The 19,995-nt window shown below is 44.4% G+C and overlaps 1 protein-coding gene across 3 annotated transcripts in view; it reads left to right on the top strand.

Annotated features, from left to right (window-relative positions):
* The window catches only part of LOC115155556 (tyrosine-protein phosphatase non-receptor type 4), a 113,568-nt gene extending 95,498 nt beyond the window's left edge, over positions 1-18,070 (top strand). For all 3 annotated transcript variants that reach the window (XM_029702259.1, XM_029702260.1, XM_029702262.1), the window contains 11 exons: positions 206-289; positions 664-720; positions 6,589-6,745; positions 7,219-7,385; positions 9,295-9,385; positions 9,513-9,574; positions 9,792-9,938; positions 10,173-10,301; positions 10,833-10,981; positions 12,700-12,835; positions 17,452-18,070. In XM_029702259.1, the coding sequence (XP_029558119.1) occupies positions 206-289; positions 664-720; positions 6,589-6,745; positions 7,219-7,385; positions 9,295-9,385; positions 9,513-9,574; positions 9,792-9,938; positions 10,173-10,301; positions 10,833-10,981; positions 12,700-12,835; positions 17,452-17,682 (1,410 nt within the window). In that variant the 3' untranslated portion in view covers positions 17,683-18,070. The remainder of the gene's footprint in view (positions 1-205; positions 290-663; positions 721-6,588; positions 6,746-7,218; positions 7,386-9,294; positions 9,386-9,512; positions 9,575-9,791; positions 9,939-10,172; positions 10,302-10,832; positions 10,982-12,699; positions 12,836-17,451) is intronic.
* The last annotated feature ends 1,925 nt before the right edge of the window (positions 18,071-19,995 follow it).

The following is a 19,995-nucleotide window of genomic DNA, read 5'->3' on the forward strand; positions in this document are numbered from 1 at the left end:
AATCTACCACTGTTTTCATTTTGTTTCATAATGAATTTATTCAGCTGGACCTAAATGAGTTAGAACTAGGGCCAGGGTCATGGTTTTTCTGACCTTGTGACCTCTGAAGAACTGTGGGTCCTTCAGAGTCTCTGTAGGCTGTCAAGAGCTTATGTCCTTTCCAATGTAGACATGTATTAACACATCCCTATGTCTTTCTCTACAGTTGAACGGTGTTGTCCCTCACGACAATCTGGTCCTGGTCAAGATGAGACCAGATGACAACAGGCGATTTGGCTTCAACGTCAAGGTGAGACCTCTGCCTAGTGCCTACAGTAGTGCTTTGTAGGGCCGCAGGTAACCTAGTGATTAGAGCGTTGGGCCAGTAACCGAAAGGTCGCTGGTTCAAATAATCGAGCCGACAAGGTGAAAAATCTATCGATGTGCCCTTGAGCAAGGCACTTAACCCTAATTTGCTCCAGGGGCGCTGTACTACACAGTTCACTGCACCTATCGTGTGTGTGTGACAATGAAACATCTTTATTATTATATACTTTTTTAATGTATAATGCTATGAAATAACAATGCCCTGAGGGTAATCACCTAACCCTACTGCTCCTAATCCTGACCATGTGACTTGACCAAGATCAGATTGTTTAGCCCTCTCCATTGCCTTGGTTTCAGGGTGGAGCTGATCAGAAGGTGCCCGTCATCGTGTCTCGTGTGGCCCCTGGGACATCGGTATGTTAGAACACTAACCAACACCCCATACACTCTGGCTCCCGAGTGGTGCAGCGGTCTAAGTCACTGCATCTCAGTGCTTGAGGCGACACTACAGACCCTGGTTCGATTCCAGGCTGTATCACAGCCGGCTGTGATTGGGAGTCCGGGTTAGAGCTTGGACAGGGTAGGCAGTGCCGTAATTGTAAATAAGAATTTGTTCTTAACTGACTTGCCTAGTTAAATAAAGGTAAAATGAAAATTAAATTTTAAAAACATTTACAGTACACATACTCATGTTCTTCCTCTCTCAGATACTCAGAAACACGCTCACACTTGCCCTCACACTCACAATGTCTCTACCCCTCATCTCACTCTCTCTCTCTCTCGCTATTTCTCTCTCCATCTTTCCCTTCTATCTGTCTCTCTTTCCCTCCCTCTGTCTTGTTCCCACTCACGCTCTCTCATTGAAACACATACAGTGAGGGAAAAAAGTATTTGATCCCCTGCTGATTTTGTACATTTGCCCACTGACAAAGAAATGATCAGTCTATAATTTTAATGGTAGGTTTATTTGAACAATGAGAGACAGAATAAAAACAAAAAAATCCAGAAAAACGCATGTCAAAAATGTTATAAATTGATTTGCATTTTAATGAGGGAAATAAGTATTTGACCCCCTCTCAATCAGAAAGATTTCTGGCTCCCAGGTGTCTTTTATACAGGTAACGAGCTGAGATTAGGAGCACACTCTTAAAGGGAGTGCTCCTAATCTCAGTTTGTTACCTCTATAAAAGACACCTGTCCACAGAAGCAATCAATCAATCAGATTCCAAACTCTCCACCATGGCCAAGACCAAAGAGGTCTCCAAGGCTGTCAGGGACAAGATTGTAGACCTACACAAGGCTGGAATGGGCTACAAGACCATCGCCAAGCAGCTTGGTGAGAAGGTGACAACAGTTGGTGCGATTATTCGCAAATGGAAGAAACACAAAAGAACTGTCAATCTCCCTCGGCCTGGGGCTCCATGCAAGATCTCACTTCGTGGAGTTGCAATGATCATGAGAAAGGTGAGGAATCAGCCCAGAACTACATGGGAGGATCTTGTCAATGATCTCAAGGCAGCTGGGACCATAGTCACCAAGAAAACAATTGGTAACACGCTACGCCGTGAAGGACTGAAATCCTGCAGCGCCCGCAATGTCCCCCTGCTCAAGAAAGCACATATACATGCCCGTCTGAAGTTTGCCAATGAACATCTGAATGATTCAGAGGACAACTGGGTGAAAGTGTTGTGGTCAGATGAGACCAAAATGGAGCTCTTTGGCATCAACTCAACTCGCTGTGTTTGGAGGAAGACGAATGCTGCCTATGACCCCAAGAACACCAACTCCACTGTCAAACATGGAGGTGGAAACATTATGCTTTGGGGGTGTTTTTCAGCTAAGGGGACAGGACAACTTCACCGCATCAAAGGGACGATGGACGGGGCCATGTACCGTCAAATCTTGGGTGAGAACCTCCTTCCCTCAGCCAGGGCATTGAAAATGGGTCGTGGATGGGTATTCCAGCATGACAATGACCCAAAACACACGGCCAGGGCAACAAAGGAGTGGCTCAAGAAGAAGCACATTAAGGTCCTGGAGTGGCCTAGCCAGTCTCCAGACCTTAATCCCATAGAAAATCTGTGGAGAGAGCTGAAGGTTCGAGTTGCCAAACGTCAGCCTCGAAACCTTAATGACTTGGAGAAGATCTGCAAAGAGGAGTGAGGAAAAAATCCCCTCCTAAGATGTGTGCAAACCTGGTGGCTTCTACAAGAAACGTCTGACCTCTGTGATTGCCAACAAGGGTTTTGCCACCAAGTACTGTCATGTTTTGCAGAGGGGTCAAATACTTACTTATTTACATATATATATTTATATATATATATGATAGAATGGTATATGTACAGCAATAGTTAAATACGATAGGCATTGACTAGAATACAGTACATACATATGAAGTGGGTAAAACAGTATGTAGACATGATTAAAGTGACCAGTGTTCCATGTCTATGTACATAGGCAGCAGCCTCTAAGGTGCAGGGTTGAGTAACCGGGTGGTAAGCGCATAAGACAGTGACTAAGTTCAGGGCAGGGTACTGGGCGGGGCTGGGTAGTGGTGACTATTCAACAGTCTGATGGCCTTGAGCTAGAAGCTGTTTAGAAGAGGGATAGAAGTCTCTCGGTCCCAGCTTTGATGCACCTGTACTGACCTCACCTTCTGAATGGTAGCTGGGTGAACAGGCCATGCATTGCGTGGCTGAGTTCCTTGATGATATTTTTTGCCTTCCTATTACACCGGGTGCTGAAGATGTTGTGGAGGGCAGGCAGTGGGCCCCCAGTGATGCGTTGGGCAGACCGCACCACCCTCTGGAGAGCCTTGCGGTTGCGAACGATGCAGGTGCTGTACCAGGCAGTGATACAGCCCTTGTTGTCTCGTCGTTGTTGGTAATCAGGCCTACCACTGTTGTCGTCTGCAAACTTGATGATTGAGTTGAAGACGTGTGTGCCCATGCGGTCATGTGTGAACAGGGAGTACAGGAGGGGGCTGAGCACGCACCCTTGTGGGGCCCTTGCGTTGAGGATCAGCGTAGTGGAGGTGTTGTTTCCTACCTTCACCACCTGGAGGGCTGCCCGTCAGAAAGTCCAGGACCCAGTTGCACAGGGTGGGGTTCAGACCCAGGGCCTCAAGCTTAATCATGAGCTTGGAGGGTACTATGGTTTTGAAGACTGCGCTTTAGTCCATGAATAGCATTCTTGCGTAGGTATTCCTCTTGTCCAGAATAGAGGTCGACCGATTAATCAGAATGGCCGATTAATGAGGGCCAATTTCAAGTTTTCATAACAATCCGTAATCGGCATTTCTGGACACCGATTGTGGCCGATTACATTGCACTCCACGAGGAGACTGCGTGGCAGGCTGACTACCTGTTACGCGAGTGCAGCAAGAAGCCAAGGTAAGTTGCTAGCTAGCATTAAACTTATCTTATAAAAAAAACAATCAATCTGAACATAATCACTAGTCAACTACACATGGTTGATATTACTAGTTTATCTAGCTTGTCCTGCGTTGCATATAAACGATGCGGTGCCTGTTAATTTCTCATCGAATTACAGCCTACTTCGCCAAACGGGTGATGATTTAACAAGCGCATTCGCGAAAAAAGCACTGTCGTTGCACCAATGTGTACCTAACCGTAAACATCAATGCCTTTCTTTAAAATCAATACACAAGTAAATAATTTTAAACCTGCATATTTAGTTAATATTGCCTGCTAACATGAATTTCTTTTAACTAGGGAAATTGTGTCACTTCTTCTCTTGCGTTCCGTGCAAGCAGAGTCAGGGTATATGCAGCAGTTTGGGCTGCCTGGCTCATTGCAAACTATGTGAAGACCATTTCTTCCTAACAAAGACCGTAATTAATTTGCCAGAATGGTACATAATTATGACATAACATTGAAGGTTGTGCAATGTAACAGCAATATTTAGACTTAGGGATGCCACCCGTTAGATAAAATACAGAACTGTTACGTATTTCACTGAAAGAATAAACGTTTTGTTTTCAAAATGATAGCTTCCGGATTTGACCATATTAATGACCTAAGGCTCGTATTTCTGTGTGTTATTATGTTATAATTAAGTCTATGATTTGATATTTGATAGAGCAGTCTGACTGAGCGGTGGTAGGCAGCATCAGGCTCGTAAGCATTCATTCAAACAGCACTTTTGTGTGTTTGCCAGCAGCTCTTCGCTATGCTTCAAGCATTGAGCTGTTTAGGACTTCAAGCCTGTCAACTCCCGAGATTAGGCTGGTGTAACTGATGTGAAATGGCTAGCTTGTTAGCGGGGTGCGCGCTAATAGCGTTTCAATCAGTGACGTCACTCGCGCTGAGACCTTGAAGTAGTTGTTCCCCTTGCTCTGCAAGGGCCGCGGCTTTTGTGGAGCGATGGGTAACGATGCTTCGAGGGTGGCTGTTGTCGATGAGGCCCTGGTTCGTGCCCAGGTAGGGGCGAGGAGAGGGACGGAAGCTATACTGTTACACAGGCAATACTATAGTGCCTATAATAACATCCAATAGTCAAAGGTATATGAAATACAAATGGTATGGAGAGAAATGGTCCTATAATTCATATAATAACTACAACCTAAAACTTCTTACCTGGGAATATTGAAGACTCAGGTTAAAAGGAACCACCAGCTTTCATATGTTCTGAGCAAGGAACTTAAACGTTAGCTTTCTTACATGGCACATATTGCACTTTTACTTTCTTCTCCAACACTTTGTTTTTGCATTATTGAAACCAAATTGAACATGTTTCATTATTTATTTGAGGCTAAATTGATTTTATTGATGTATTATATTAAGTTAACATAAGTGTTCATTCAGTATTGTTGTAATTGTCATTATTACAAATAAATAAAAGAAAAAATAAATCGGCCGATTTAATCGGTATCGGCTATTTTTGGTCCTCCAATTATCGGTATCGGCGTTGAAAAATCATAATCGGTCGACCTCTAGTCCAGGAGGTATATGGCAGTGCAATGGTGATTGCGTCATTCGTGGATCTATTGGTGTGGTGTGCAAATTGCAGTGGTTCTAGTGTGTCAGGTAAGGTTGAGGTGATATGATCCTTACTAGCCTCTCAAAGCAGTGAGTGCTATAGGGATGCCGTTTGGGCCGGTAGCCTTGCAAGGGTTAACACGCTTAAATGTCTTACTCACATTGGCCACGGAGAACAAGAGCTCACAATCCTCGGAAGCGGCTGTGGCCTGCGTCGGCGGCAGTGTGTTTTCCTCGAAGTTTTCCTTTGTCTCTCTAATGACGTTTTGCCAGTTTGATTGCCTTACGGAGGGCATAACCGGATCTGTTTGTATATATTCCCGGTGAAATTGCCGTGGTTAAATGGGGTGGTTTACACTTTCAGTTTTGCGCAAATGCTGCAATCTATCACCATTTTCTGGTTTGGACAGGTTTTAATCATCACAGGGAAACAACATCCCCTATACACTTCGGTGTATACAGCAATGTTATTCTCAGAGGCAACCCGGAACATATATCAGTCCGCGTGATCAAAACAATCTTGAAGCATGGATTCCGATTGGTCAGACCATCATTGAACAGACCTTACCACGGGTACTTACTGTTTGAGTTTCTGCCTATAGAAAGGGAGGAGCAGAATGGAGGCGTGATCTGATTGGCCGAAGGGAGGGCCTTGTAGCCGTCCCGGAAGGGAGAGTAGCAATGGTCGAGTGTTTGGTAGCGTATTCCTCAGATTTGCTTTATTAAAGTCCCCAGCTAGAATTAATGTGGCCTCAGGATATGCGGTTTCCAGTTTGCACAAAGTCCAGTGTAGTTCCTTGAGAGCCATTGTGGTATCTGCTTGAGTAGAAAGTAGAATATACACGGCTGTGACGATGACCGAAGATCATTCTCTTGAGAGGTAATGCGATCGGTATTTGAGTGTGAGGTATTCTAGATCGAGTGAACAAAAGTAGCAGTCCCTTCACGGCTCAACTAAAAAGGCTTCAGGATGTTACTCTGATGTTGATGAAGTCAAAGACAATGAACAGCACTTAGTTCTCTTTGTTGTCATTTACCACAAGCTATCGCTATGTGGCCCATATTCACAGAGTCACAGAGTTGATATAGAATCAGTTTTGCCTTTGGATCATAATAAATAAGATTATATGGACAGGGAAAACCTGATCCTAGAACATCACTCTTACTCTGAGAAACTTTATTATATTACAGGCCCAGTGTTCTAGTCTGTTCTTCCCAGTATACCACTTTAACCACTTGACTCAACTGTGTTCTGATTGCGTTCTCCTCCAACCCTCTACAGGCTGACTTGTGTGTCCCTCGTCTGAACGAAGGTGACCAGGTGGTTCTGATCAACGGTCGAGACATCTCGGAGCACACTCACGACCAGGTGGTCATGTTCATCAAGGCCAGCTGTGAGAACCACTCAGGAGAGCTCATCTTATTAGTCAGGCCCAATGGTGAGGAGAGGGTTCTAATTGGTGACTAAGTAATCTCCTTGGCTTTACTACATTTTACATTTATGTCATTTAGCAGACGTTCTTATCCAGAGCGACTACAGTAAGTAGTAAGGGCATACTTTTTCCATACTGGTCCCCCGTGGGAATCGAACACACAACTCTGGCGTTGCAAGCGCCATGCTCTACCAACTGAGCTACACTATTGAAATGTGCAGTTAAAACAGGCCAAATCATTACGATATAGGTAGAAGAACAAGTGACATCAAACAAGTGACACCTTCCAATATCCACACTAGCGTATAGCATTCCAGTTAGAATCCATACCTAATACATTGCTTCTTTTTAAGTGGTGTCCTGTTGTGAATATTGAAACTGAGCAGAGCCTAATACTTGTTAAAGTAATAATAAGAGATGCTATTGTTCTCAAGACACTATTCTAACTAACTGTGTTACTTCCTTTCCTGTCTCTCCAGCCATCTATGACATGGTGGAGGAGAAGCAGGAGACTGAGCCAGACTTCCAGTACATCCCAGAAAAGTGTCCCCAGGACCCCAGTCAGCTGGACCAGGATGCCTGGAGGGACTCCATGAACACCCTGAAGGAGGGTCTGGTCAGCGGGGAAGTACTAGCCCAGTTTGATGTGAGTCAGTCCTCCCCTCACCTCCTCTACAAATTTAAAGCTTTCATGAGCAAGACTATCACATCTGTTCCTCACAATGTTCTTGTGATTTTTTGTTGTATCTCGAGTCATGTGGGTCTTGTTCAGTTTTTTTTAAATATTTTCTGAGGTGACTGGAAATGTGGCGAGAGCAATAGCTCCCCCTAGTTTGTGCACTATTGTTTTCACCTCATTGAGGTCAGGAAGGAAGTTACCAATTTCTGGAGGGAAATGTTGCCCAGGACTGGGTTTACACAAGTTCTACAGTATCAGCTTTATTGCTGTGATTTACTGTGCCCTCCAAATGCAGGGTGATGCCCCTCACAGAGACCCCCATAACTTCTAGGTTATGGCACATAAGACAACTCCTTATAACACCTGTTACTGTGTGAGGAATAATCGGCAAGTAGTTTACTTTATTTATTTTATTGATATTTTTACCTCTTTTTTTTCTCCCCAATTTCGATCTTGTCTGTTCGCTACAACTCCCCAACGGGCTCGGGAGGCGAAGGTCGAGTCATGCATCCTCCGAAACAAGACTCGCAAAACCGCGCTTCTTAACACCCGCCCGCTTAACCTCCGCACCAATGTGTCGGAGGAAACACAATTTAACTGACAACCAAGGTCAGCCTGCAGGCGCCCGGCCCACCACAAGGAGTTGTGATGAGCCAACGCGATGAGCCAAGTAAAGCACCCCCGGCCAAACCCTCCCCTAACCCAGACGACACTGGGCCAATGGGACTTCCGATCCCGGCTGGTTGTGACACAGCCTGGGATCGAACCCGGGCCTTTAGTGACGCCTTAAAACGCTGTTCCACTCGGGAGGCCGCAAATAGTTTACTTAAAAACAAAAGGCTAATTCTTTGATGCGTCGGCTGCTCTTTGAATGTGGTGAGAAGCACCAGTGTTATCATTTCCGCATTCCGATAACTTCCTGTCTTTCATCAGGCACACTTAACAGCTTCCTGTTTCGCTACCTTGTGTTATTAGACTAGAAGAATGTGCTAAAGTGTGAGGGCAAAGGAAACATGCACACATACAGACCGAACATACCGGTTTGCACTGAGAAAATGTTTTCCGTTTATGTGTGGGTTTATACAAATATTTGTGTTTTGGTCTTAATCCGCTACTGCACTTCACATACAATGTATGTGTGCCCATTTTAAAGATTAGTAGCATCTTTTGAATTCTGACACACAGCAGGTGGAAGCAGCTTAAGGAAAGACGTGGGCCTTTCAGACATAGCAGGCATTCTGATTCTGAACGTTCAGACATAGCAGACATTCTGATTCTGAACGTTCAGACATAGCAGACATTCTGATTCTGAACGTTCAGACATAGCAGACATTCTGATTCTGAACATTCAGACATAGCAGACATTCTGATTCTGAACGTTCAGACATTCTGATTCTGATCTTTCAGACATAGCAGGCATTCTGATTCTGAACATTCAGACATAGCAGACATTCTGATTCTGAACGTTCAGACATAGCAGGCATTCTGATTCTGAACATTCAGACATAGCAGACATTCTGATTCTGAACGTTCAGACATAGCAGGCATTCTGATTCTGATCTTTCAGACATAGCAGGCATTCTGATTCTGATCTTTCAGACATAGCAGGCATTCTGATTCTGAACGTTCAGGCATAGCAGGCATTCTGATTCTGAACGTTCAGACATAGCAGACATTCTGATTCTGAACGTTCAGACATTCTCCGTCTGTACATTTCATTTTTTATGCTTTGCTGAAATATCATGGCTCTTTGCTCCACATTTGTAAATGTATTGAGGGGGTTAAAGAACGAGGTGCTTGTGTAGGCTTAAAGTAAGATTTGAGATTACCAGTCAAGGTTTTTTTTCCTCCTAACGCTTTTATTATTTTCTCACAGCAACTTTACCGGAAAAGTCCTGGAATGACAATGTTGTGTGCCAAATTACCTCAAAACATTTCCAAAAACCGCTACAGAGACATCTCACCCTGTGAGTATCACATCACGCTACAGTCTCCTACACACAGCTGTCTTTCCTTTTCTTAGTCTGTGTTAACCCACCATTTCACACTCCTCTCCTCCTTTCTCTCCCGTCTCTCCTTGTCTTTTGTTTTTAGATGACGCCACGCGGGTCATTCTGAAAAGCACAGATGACTACATCAATGCAAATTACATCAACGTGAGTTGCTCTAACCTCCTCCCTCATCACATATGCTGTTCGCCTCAGTCCACCCACACTACCATGGACTCTTTGTTCAGCAGTCCTAAAATAGGCCTCTGTCGGCCAAGATGGAGGTGTAGTCTCCACTCCAAGGACTGGAAATGGACACATGCCCACACACTGTTGATCGTTAACATCCCTACACACAGGTCTTATTCTCCTCCCTGTACTCTAGATGGAGATCCCAGCGTCCAGCCTGATCAACCGGTACATTGCGTGCCAGGGCCCGCTGCCCAACACGTGCCCAGACTTCTGGCAGATGACCTGGGAGCAGAGCTCCTCCATGGTGGTCATGCTCACCACCCAGGTGGAGAGGGGACGGGTATGTACAGTAGGGTTCGACATGTACTGTATCCTCTCTGGGCCTCCAGGGAAAGGAGACAGGAGTTTTTGCTGAACAATGTAACCTAAGAAGGAAAAACTCCAGGCCCTAGTCATACACTCAATATAAACAGGGGTTTTTCTGGAGTAAAGAAACATTTAATTTCTCCTGTTTTTTCTACCACGATGCCATACTAATCTGTGTCTGAGGCCTGATGTTGCTCTGTGCCAACAGGTAAAGTGTCATCAGTACTGGCCCAACCCTGACAGCACTGCCACGTACGGCCGCTTCCAGCTGGCCTGTCTCACTGAGGAGGGCAATTCTGCCTTCCTGGTCCGAGACATGACCCTTACACACCTCGAGGTACACGACGCTCACCAGTCACTGTTGTGTTTCCCAATGGCCAGTGCTAATGCAATGACAACTATTTGGAAGTCAAAGTAAACTTAGCAAAATGGTGGATCACAGCTAAAAAACGATTCAAAGCGTTACAAACACAGCATTGGAACTATCGCTTTAAGCGTTTAAAAGAGTTGCCATGGTGACTTGTGTGGGCTGTTCTTTTTCGGCCTCATGCGGTGCACGTACGGTGGATCATCATTTTGCCATGGGGACCAGCAGCTACAGCCATGAGGCTTCCAGTATTAACATGCAGCCTGTGTTTGTTACCATAGCGACACTGATAGATGATGTTGAAAGGGCAAACACACATCCCATAATAACTTTGATTAACCGTGCTGGTCTGGCTGTGCTCCACCATTGTCAGTGAGGTGTCTCAGTGTGTGTCGTGGTGGGGAATGTTAATAAAGGGGGGTGCGGAACAGACAGTCCTTTTTTTCCCCCTGTTGTCATGGCGACATTGCACTGACTGTACTATTGTTGCCATGGTGACAGAGCGAGGAGGTCCGGGAGTTGACCCAGATCCAGTACGTGGCCTGGCCGGACCATGGTGTCCCAGATGACTCCATGGACTTCCTGGACTTTGTCAGTCTGGTGCGAAGCAAACGAGCCGGCAAGGATGAGCCCATGGTGGTCCACTGCAGGTAGGGAACATAATGCATGACACACATCCTTAGATGTATAGCAAGAAATGGTCTATGTTTTCACTAAACAACTCATCACAGGGTCCCTCCATCTGACCTCAGTGTCTCGACTACAGAGTCGACTCCTCTCCCTATTTGTGGAACTGTCTGAATGTTCTACTAGACTCCTACACACTGCTGTAGTACCCAGCCCAGTGGAACTGTCTGAATGTTCTAATAGACTCCTACACACTGCTGTAGTACCCAGCCCAGTGGAACTGTCTGAATGTTCTAATAGACTCCTACACACTGCTGTAGTACACAGCCCAGTGGAACTGTCTGAATGTTCTACTAGACTCCTACACACTGCTGTAGTACCCAGCCCAGTGGAACTGTCTGAATGTTCTACTAGACTCCTACACACTGCTGTAGTACCCAGCCCAGTGGAACTGTCTGAATGTTCTACTAGACTCCTACACACTGCTGTAGTACACAGCCCAGTGGAACTGTCTGAATGTTCTAATAGACTCCTACACACTGCTGTAGTACCCAGCCCAGTGGAACTGTCTGAATGTTCTACTAGACTCCTACACACTGCTGTAGTACCCAGCCCAGTGGAACTGTCTGAATGTTCTACTAGACTCCTACACACTGCTGTAGTACCCAGCCCAGTGGAACTGTCTGAATGTTCTACTAGACTCCTACACACTGCTGTAGTACACAGGCCAGCAGCCCAGAACACTCCAGATAGAACACCTACACACCTTTAGAAATCCACGTCTCAGGCAGATAACTTGGTTTAAGTAAAACCTATCTGACTCAGCCAATGCATGTCTCAACAACACACTGGAATGTATTTAATGTATAGTGCCCAGGGATTGGGAGATTTCTGGATTCGAATCTAGACTTAATTCGATCTTTATGTGGGTTGCTATACGCCAGAAAAATAATGATCCACTGATTTAACCCTCAGGGGGGTTTACTAAGCTAACATATGGAAGTGTTTTAAGATGGTCATACCATGGATAATTTAGATATTTTGATATTTTAGGACCCCTTCAGGTATAAAAAAATATACCTGAAGGGTATTGTTGGATAAAACATTGAGTTTGGCCTTACTGCTATTAGCCCATGTAAAAGCATTGAATAACACATTCAATACATGGAAAAACAGACAGTCCCCCAAGAAATCTAAAGGAAGTTTGTTCTGAAGTGTCTGTCCTATATCTGAGAAATATAAGAACGATCAGGAAACTATTGTATTTATTTTGACACATATTTAACCCTTTTTTTTAGGACCTAAACTACTTCCAAACATGTTTTTTACTGGTACCCGGTAACCTTCAGGCAAGTCTTGTGAGGCTTGTGGGCGGCGTAGAGAAAAACAACCGAGAGACTCACCTTTCCGTAGAGGGGTCATAATAGTTTGTGGGCCATACCGTTTGGATCCTACAGACGTTTTCTTGAGAAGACCGATTTTCGGGAAATCTCATGGTCTGACAAACAGCACTAGCTCTGCCTCCTTTCACTACAGATGTAGAAGGCCGATATCAGAGGATACGATGGATTGAGATGAGCCCATGCAGATATCTCTAGTTTAGACAGACAGATTTTTATGGGGATTTTTTTACAATGCTAATTGGATTTCAGCGGGGCTGCGGAAATTGACTCGAGGGTTTTAAACTTCTTCCTCCGCCCCCCTTCCCTCCTCCTCTCCCGCTTGTGTGTCATCACTCCAGCGCAGGGATTGGCCGAACGGGAGTTCTCATCACTATGGAGACAGCGTTGTGCCTGATGGAGTGCAGTCAGCCCATCTATCCATTAGACATAGTCAGAACCATGAGGGACCAGAGAGCCATGATGATTCAGACACCTGTAAGTCCTCCTTTATTCTCTTCATCCTAATTTTCTAACCTTCTATTTATCCTACTCCTCTCTCTCGCTCTCTTCCTCTCTAGTTCTCTCCTCCCCTCCCCTCTTTTGCTGTATCTCTCTAATTCTCTCCATCTTCCTCTCACTTCCTTTCCTCATTCTCTTTACCCCTTCTCTTTTCCTCCTCACGCTCTCTTCTTCCTCCTCCTTTTCTGGGCATGCTCGCCTCTCGCCTCCTCCAAGATGGCTCCCTCCAGCCTCTGAAGACAAGCGAAACAATCTGCGTTAGTGTGTTAAGTAATAACAGATGGCGCACAGTGTAGAATAGAACCGTGTTAGTAACTGAAAGCAGAGGGTCGTCCTACTAGGAAGATGTTTCATTCATCCCTGTTGTATTGTCAGTGGTAGACTTTCCATTGTTACAGTCTACCAGTGATAATCTATTGTGCCATGAGAATGCCATTGTCTCTCCAGATTCCCATTTTTAGGCTAGGTGTAAGGATTTTGTTTTGTACACTCGCTGGGTTCTCTGGTATTGAGTCTGTGCTACAGTATAATACACTATATACATTGAGCTCAAAGTATTGGGACAGAGAGACATTCTTTCTTGTTTTGGCTCTGTACTTCAGCACTTTAGATTTGAAATGATACAATGACATTAAAGTGAGGACTGTCAGCTTTAATGTGAGGGTATTTTCATCCATATCGGTGTGAACCGTATACAAATCACATCACTTTTTGTACAACATCCACCCATTTTAGGGGACCAAATGTATTGGAACAAATTCACTTAAATGTGTATTAAACATGGTATGTGAGTGGAGTTGAGCAGTTTGAAATCGCTCATGGAGCGGTGCTTGCTCATGGAGCGGTGCTTGCTCATGGAGGGTTGCTCATGGAGCGGTGCTTGCTCATGGAGCGGTGCTTGCTCATGGAGCGGTGCTTGCTCATGGAGGGGTGCTTGCTCATGGAGTGGTGCTTGCTCATGGCGGGTTGCTCATGGAGCGGTGCTTGCTCATGGAGCGGTGCTTGCTCATGGAGCGGTGCTTGCTCATGGAGCGGTGCTTGCTCATGGAGCGGTGCTTGCTCATGGAGCGGTGCTTGCTCATGGAGCGGTGCTTGCTCATGGAGGGTTGCTCGCTCATGGAGGGTTGCTCGCTCATGGAGGGGTGCTCGCTCATGGAGGGGTGCTCGCTCATGGAGGGGTGCTCGCTCATGGAGGGGTGCTCGCTCATGGAGCGGCGCTCGCTCATGGAGGGGTGCTCGCTCATGGAGGGGTGCTCGCTCATGGAGCGGTGCTTGCACCCCGATGTTCCACGTCCTTTCCAAAATCACTACATTCATTAAAATCGCCATTTAACCAACACCCCATCTATTTTTGTGACTACCTGGACCAACCATTTTCTTTTGAAGTATTGAAACCAAACCATATGATTTGAATGAAAAGTATTTTAATAAACAACATGAAAAGGTGACTAAGTGCTCATCATTTCAAATAGGCTACATGTCGTATTAAACATCTTATGAACACTCTAAATAGGAGCCAGACAGGGAGCCTAAGAAGGAACAAAAATGAATTATTTAGGCTATATTATTTAAATTATTTCAAGGCTATAGCTACAAATAAATAAATTGTGAAGCATTTGTGAGTGTGACACACTAGGCTGGTAGGGACATAAAGCGCTCAGAATTTAAACAACACTTTGTTGTATTAAATCATTATAGTCTATAAATTGCACATATAGGCTGTGACTTACTTAGAGTGAAATTCACATTAAAGTAAAAATACCTTATTAGGCTTCATGTCCAGTGCCTTTGAATAGATTTTTAGAAACATGAGTTTAGCCAGAGTCTCATGCGATGGTACCCGGAGAGCAGGCCAGCACCAGAGAATACCCTGTCAGGGCTTGCAGAGCCACTGTGGATACTCAACACCCTTTGGGCCATTCTTGCCAGATTGGGCAGGGATGTCGTTTTTTATATTCTTTTTGTATTCTTTTTTTCTGTCGGTATGCCTAAAGGGTTTTAGTTCAAACAACCCTATCAAAACGTAAAGGTTCTTGAAAGCGGTAATAGACCCCTTTCCAGAACACAACACACTGACGTCAGATGCACACGACTCTTGGCTGCAGTCAGAAAGCCATCGCCATCTACACCCATTCAACATAGCCTAGATTTACACTTTTATTACTTATAAACAAAATCACTTTTTGGGGTTCTCATATACTTACAATGATGTTTTGATTCTTGCTTGAATAGTCACTAAGATTATATTTGGTTGTGATCTCTGCAAAATAACTATTTTGGATGGAGCAGTTGTTAGCTGGAATGCTAACGCTCATTGATATAGGCTGTAGCAAAAGCTAGCCAAAGAGCCATTTTAGTGGTTGAAGTTCAAGTGTTATCTAATTATAATGCAGTTGATTTGCGATGTTGACACAAACATTATATTTAAGCAGGACATTCATACGAGCCTTAAAATCCAATTATAATCCAAAAGCAGTGTGAAATGCACTCATAAGCAACATGTAAATAGATTTTTTTTGCTGGCATTCTATAAGAACAGAAGGCCCCTGTGTTCTGCCACCAACTTGCGTGCATTGCCCTCGTGCGGCAATGTTTGCAAACACAGAAAGGGGTCTATATGCCTATTGAGCCAAAATCAATGATGGCCTATTGTGTATATATAATAGAACGAAAATGAACTAAACTTTTAAGAGATCAGATTTTTTGTTTATAAATACTTTGCTACAATGACACCATTAGGTAGCTACCCTCCTCGTTCCTTTCTGTTAGCATGTGCACATAGTACACATCATGCTTTCAGGATACCCGTCTTTTCAGATTCCACAATGATTCTTTAGTTGTGGACACTATATCACCGCACTCCCTCTCTTGCTCTTGGTCCTCCTCATCTTTGTAAGTCACCTTTTATAAAAATTATTTAACATACTCCATGACAGTATCTAAAGCAAGGGGCTATAGGGCTATAGGGATGGCAGGTAGCCTAGTGGTTAGAGCGTTGGACTAGAAACCGAAAGGTTGCAAGATCGAATCCCCGAGCTGACAAGGTAAAAATCTGTCGTTCTGCCCCTGAACAAGGCAGTTAACCCACTGTTCCAAGGCCGTCATTGAAAATAAGAATTTGTTCTTATCCTAGTAAAATAAAGGAAAAAAATATATATAAAAAATAGCAGCACACAAGTAGACTACAAATGCATGCTGGGCCGGGCATGCCCTGAGCGATACTGGAGCGGGCGAGAAGGCCGACACTCCAGCTTTTGGGAAACTCGCTTCAGTCAAATTGGGCAAGCTCCTCTCTCTGCTCCAGCTCTACTCACATACTCTGGTGTTAAAGTAGTAAAAAGTGAAGTATTTGGTCCCATATTCATAGCAATGTCTACATCAATCATAATGCTACTGTGATTACGAATAATCCTGAATGAATCTTCAATAATGATTAGTGAGAAAGTTAGAGGCATAAATATCATACCCCCCCCCTCACCTGTTATTGTAATGGTGAGAGGTTAGCATGTCTTGGGGGTATGATATAAAATGCTAACCTCCCCTGTTATTGTAATGGTGAGAGGTTAGCATGTCTTGGGGGTATGATATAAAATCCTAACTCCCTCGTTATTGTTATGATGAGAGGTTAGCATGTCTTGGGGGTATGATATAAAATGCTAACCTCCCCTGTTATTGTAATGGTGAGAGGTTAGCATGTCTTGGGGGTATGATATAAAATGCTAACCTCCCCTGTTATTGTAATGGTGAGAGGTTAGCATGTCTTGGGGGTATGATATAAAATGCTAACCTCCCCTGTTATTGTAATGGTGAGAGGTTAGCATGTCTTGGGGGTATGATATAAAATGCTAACTCCCTTGTTATTGTTATGATGAGAGGTTAGCATGTCTTGGGGGTATGATATTTGTGCGTCTAACTTTCTCACTTTAGGCTGAGCTGTTTCTCATCTAGACCCAGAGTCTCTGGGTACTTCCCAAATTGCACCCTATTCCCTATATAGTGCACTCCTTTTGACCAGAGCCAGCTATTGACCCTGGTCAAAAGTAGTGCACTATATAGGGAATAGGGTGCCATTTGGGAAGCACACTCTCTTCTCAGTCTCTGAAGAACTTCACATGAGTACAATTTGGCCCCGTGCTCAGAACCGGGGTAGCGCGGGTAGAGATGCTGCAGCGGTAATTTCATTAGAATATACTGAGCTCTAATGAGGCTAGGACACCCTCAGGGTCTGGGAGAAATAGGTGGAAGATAATGGCACTAGGGGAAAAGAGTGGGCTACCTTTCCCCTGCGCGCGCACACACACATACACACATACATACATACATACATACATACATACACAACACACCCTTTCCCTAGTACACAGACACACACTGACATAAACATAAACACAAATGTACATACGCACAGACACATTCGCGGCACACACCACTGCACCCCACCTCAGGGAAGTTTATTCACGCCTGGCTGCCTCTGTTTCCCAATCACTGGCTGTCCTGGCTCCTTCGCTCATGCCTTGCCATTGGCTCCTAATGTTGTTGACATTCTCTTCCTTCCCCCTCTCTCTTTCTCTCTTTCTCTTCTGTGTCCTCAGAGCCAGTACAAGTTTGTGTGTGAAGCCATCTTAAGGGTCTATGAGGAAGGCCTGGTCAAACCCCTGAAGTCCACCCTTTACCAGAGAGAAGAAGAACAACAAGAAGAAGAAGAAAATGGAGGAGAAGCAGTAGGAGAGGAAGAAGAGGAGGAAGAGGATGTTAGCGTTAGTGCTAGTGTGACCAGTGTGATGAGTGAAACTAGCGCAACCAGCGATTGCCCTGAACCCTGACCCCTTTGACCTGACCTGGGGTCAGCCCAGTGCCAGGGAGGAGGAGCCCTGGTTACCATGCTTACCGCCATGGGCCGGGGAGAGAACAAAGCACTGTTGCACTTTACGCCGTCAAAAAAAAAAAAAAAAACTGAAAGTCATGGACAAATGAATCCAGTTATGTTGAATAGGTACCATTAGGGGTATTGTGTGTGTTCAGGGTTAATTCAAAAAAAGACATTTAAAACATGGTGAAATTGCTGTAGTAGTGCCGTAAGTACAATGAATGGGCAGGGTTGTGAGAGAGGGAGTGTTTTTAAGAGTGATCGATAAGCCCCTCCAAATGAATCTGCCGCCTTTTCTTCAATGTCCCTCCGGTCCAACGAGAGACGCCGTATTTTTTTTCAAAGAATATTTATTGTGTTTTAGTTTGTCAAACCCTGTCAATTGAACAAAGTGTATGTTAGAGTGAGTCTTAGCTTCTGGCCTCCCAAATGAAATCATAGGTAGTAAAAGTTGTCATTCTTTACTTTTTAATGAAAAAAGTGGTTTAATTTATTATATATTTTAGCTTTTGTCAAATTCAGACACTACACATCAGAGCACTTTGTGTCTACCCCTAGCTAACCTTGTGGCTGATGTGGCGCTATGCCTTGGTTTTTGCATAGAACAAACAAGGAGCCATTGACTGGCATTCAATGGCATGTTAAACTGTCCAGTTGGTAAACTTTTAGAGCTGTTTACTGTGTCAAGACAGCAATTTGACAAAGTCCACAGCCACTAAGGGGAGGCTCGACCTTAAAACAACCTTTAAGTTACGTTCCTCTCTGTCTTTGTTTGTGTGTCTGTCTCTAAAGAATGTAGAGAATACCAAGAGCATTCAACCAATAATGATTAGAAACCCCACCTCCCCCCTTTTTATATATTATCAAATGGTAGTTAGTTTTTAAAACACATTCTTTTTTATTGGAGATGATAATCACTTAGGATGTTTTAGGTACAGATTACTGGGAATTTGTTGTACTTGTACCCAACACAATTATGACATGTTTCACTCAAACATCTGACAACACGAGGTGTCCTTTTCACACTGGTTCAACTGTATTCACATTGTCATCAGCTCTTGTATTGGAGTTATCAGCATGTTTAGTTTGAGCTACTCTTCTTCTCATGAAAGAGTCTGTTTCTTGCTTTGTTTGGTTACCTGGCTGCTGGCATCTTGGCACTGCAGGTAGTGCCACCCTCTCCGATGTGCTCTTCTGCACAACCAAACTGCTGTATGCCTGTGTATGTGTGTGGGGATATGTACGAGTGTGAGAGAGTGCAGCATGCATGTGTATTTTTAGTGTGTGTGTGTGGGGGGGTGTATGAGTGAGAGTGCAGCATGCATGTGTATTTTTAGTGTGTGTGTGTGGGGGTGTGTATGAGTGAGAGAGTGCAGCATGCATGTGTATTTTTAGTGTGTGTGTGTGGGGGGGTGTATGTGTGAGAGTGCAGCATGCATGTGTATTTTTAGTGTGTGTGTGTGGGGGGGTGTATGTGTGAGAGAGTGCAGCATGCATGTGTATTTTTAGTGTGTGTGTGGGGGGGGTGTATGAGTGAGAGAGTGCAGCATGCATGTGTATTATTAGTGTGTGTGTGTGGGGGGGTGTATGAGTGAGAGAGTGCGGCATGCATGTGTATTTTTAGTGTGTGTGTGGGGGTGGGGGGTGTATGAGTGAGAGAGTGCAGCATGCATGTGTATTTTTAGCAGTTTCTGTTGTGTGTATGCATTATGCCCTGCCTCTAGTGATGCTGTGTCTGTGTAACCATCAGCAAACCCCCTGCCATTTCACCTTAACCTGGTCGTCATTTCTAGCTCAATATTGGATACCAGGATTGAAGCCTGCTTTCTTGTAAACTAATTTGCCATAGTTCCATCTTCTTGACCTGCTGAGGAGACTGTGATGCATCTATAGCAGGTGTATTGGACATGAATACATTGTGACCTCGGTGTCCATGCTGTAAGAAGCCCGTACAGTACATTCTCCCTTTCAACCTGGCTCTCACGGGCCGCTATGGTGGGTCATCAGCCCGTTGTGTGAAATCCACAAAACCCTCATTTGATAATGTTTTATTTTCTGAAATGTTTGATCATACATGGAGCCCACTCACTCTTTTGCCTGAGAGTATTATGATGACGCATCAAAAAGACCAGACTACAGAATGCCACATACAAGACTTGGGTTTCCAGAATCATCAAATGTTAATTATCATGAATGTCCAGCATTGAGATGTGTGTTGTGATAGCGTATTGGGGTACTGTGGGGTTCTGTTTGGAAGCAAGAGGGAAGG

Source organism: Salmo trutta, chromosome 20 (assembly GCF_901001165.1).
Source record: "Salmo trutta chromosome 20, fSalTru1.1, whole genome shotgun sequence".
Taxonomy (NCBI): Eukaryota; Metazoa; Chordata; class Actinopteri; order Salmoniformes; family Salmonidae; genus Salmo; species Salmo trutta.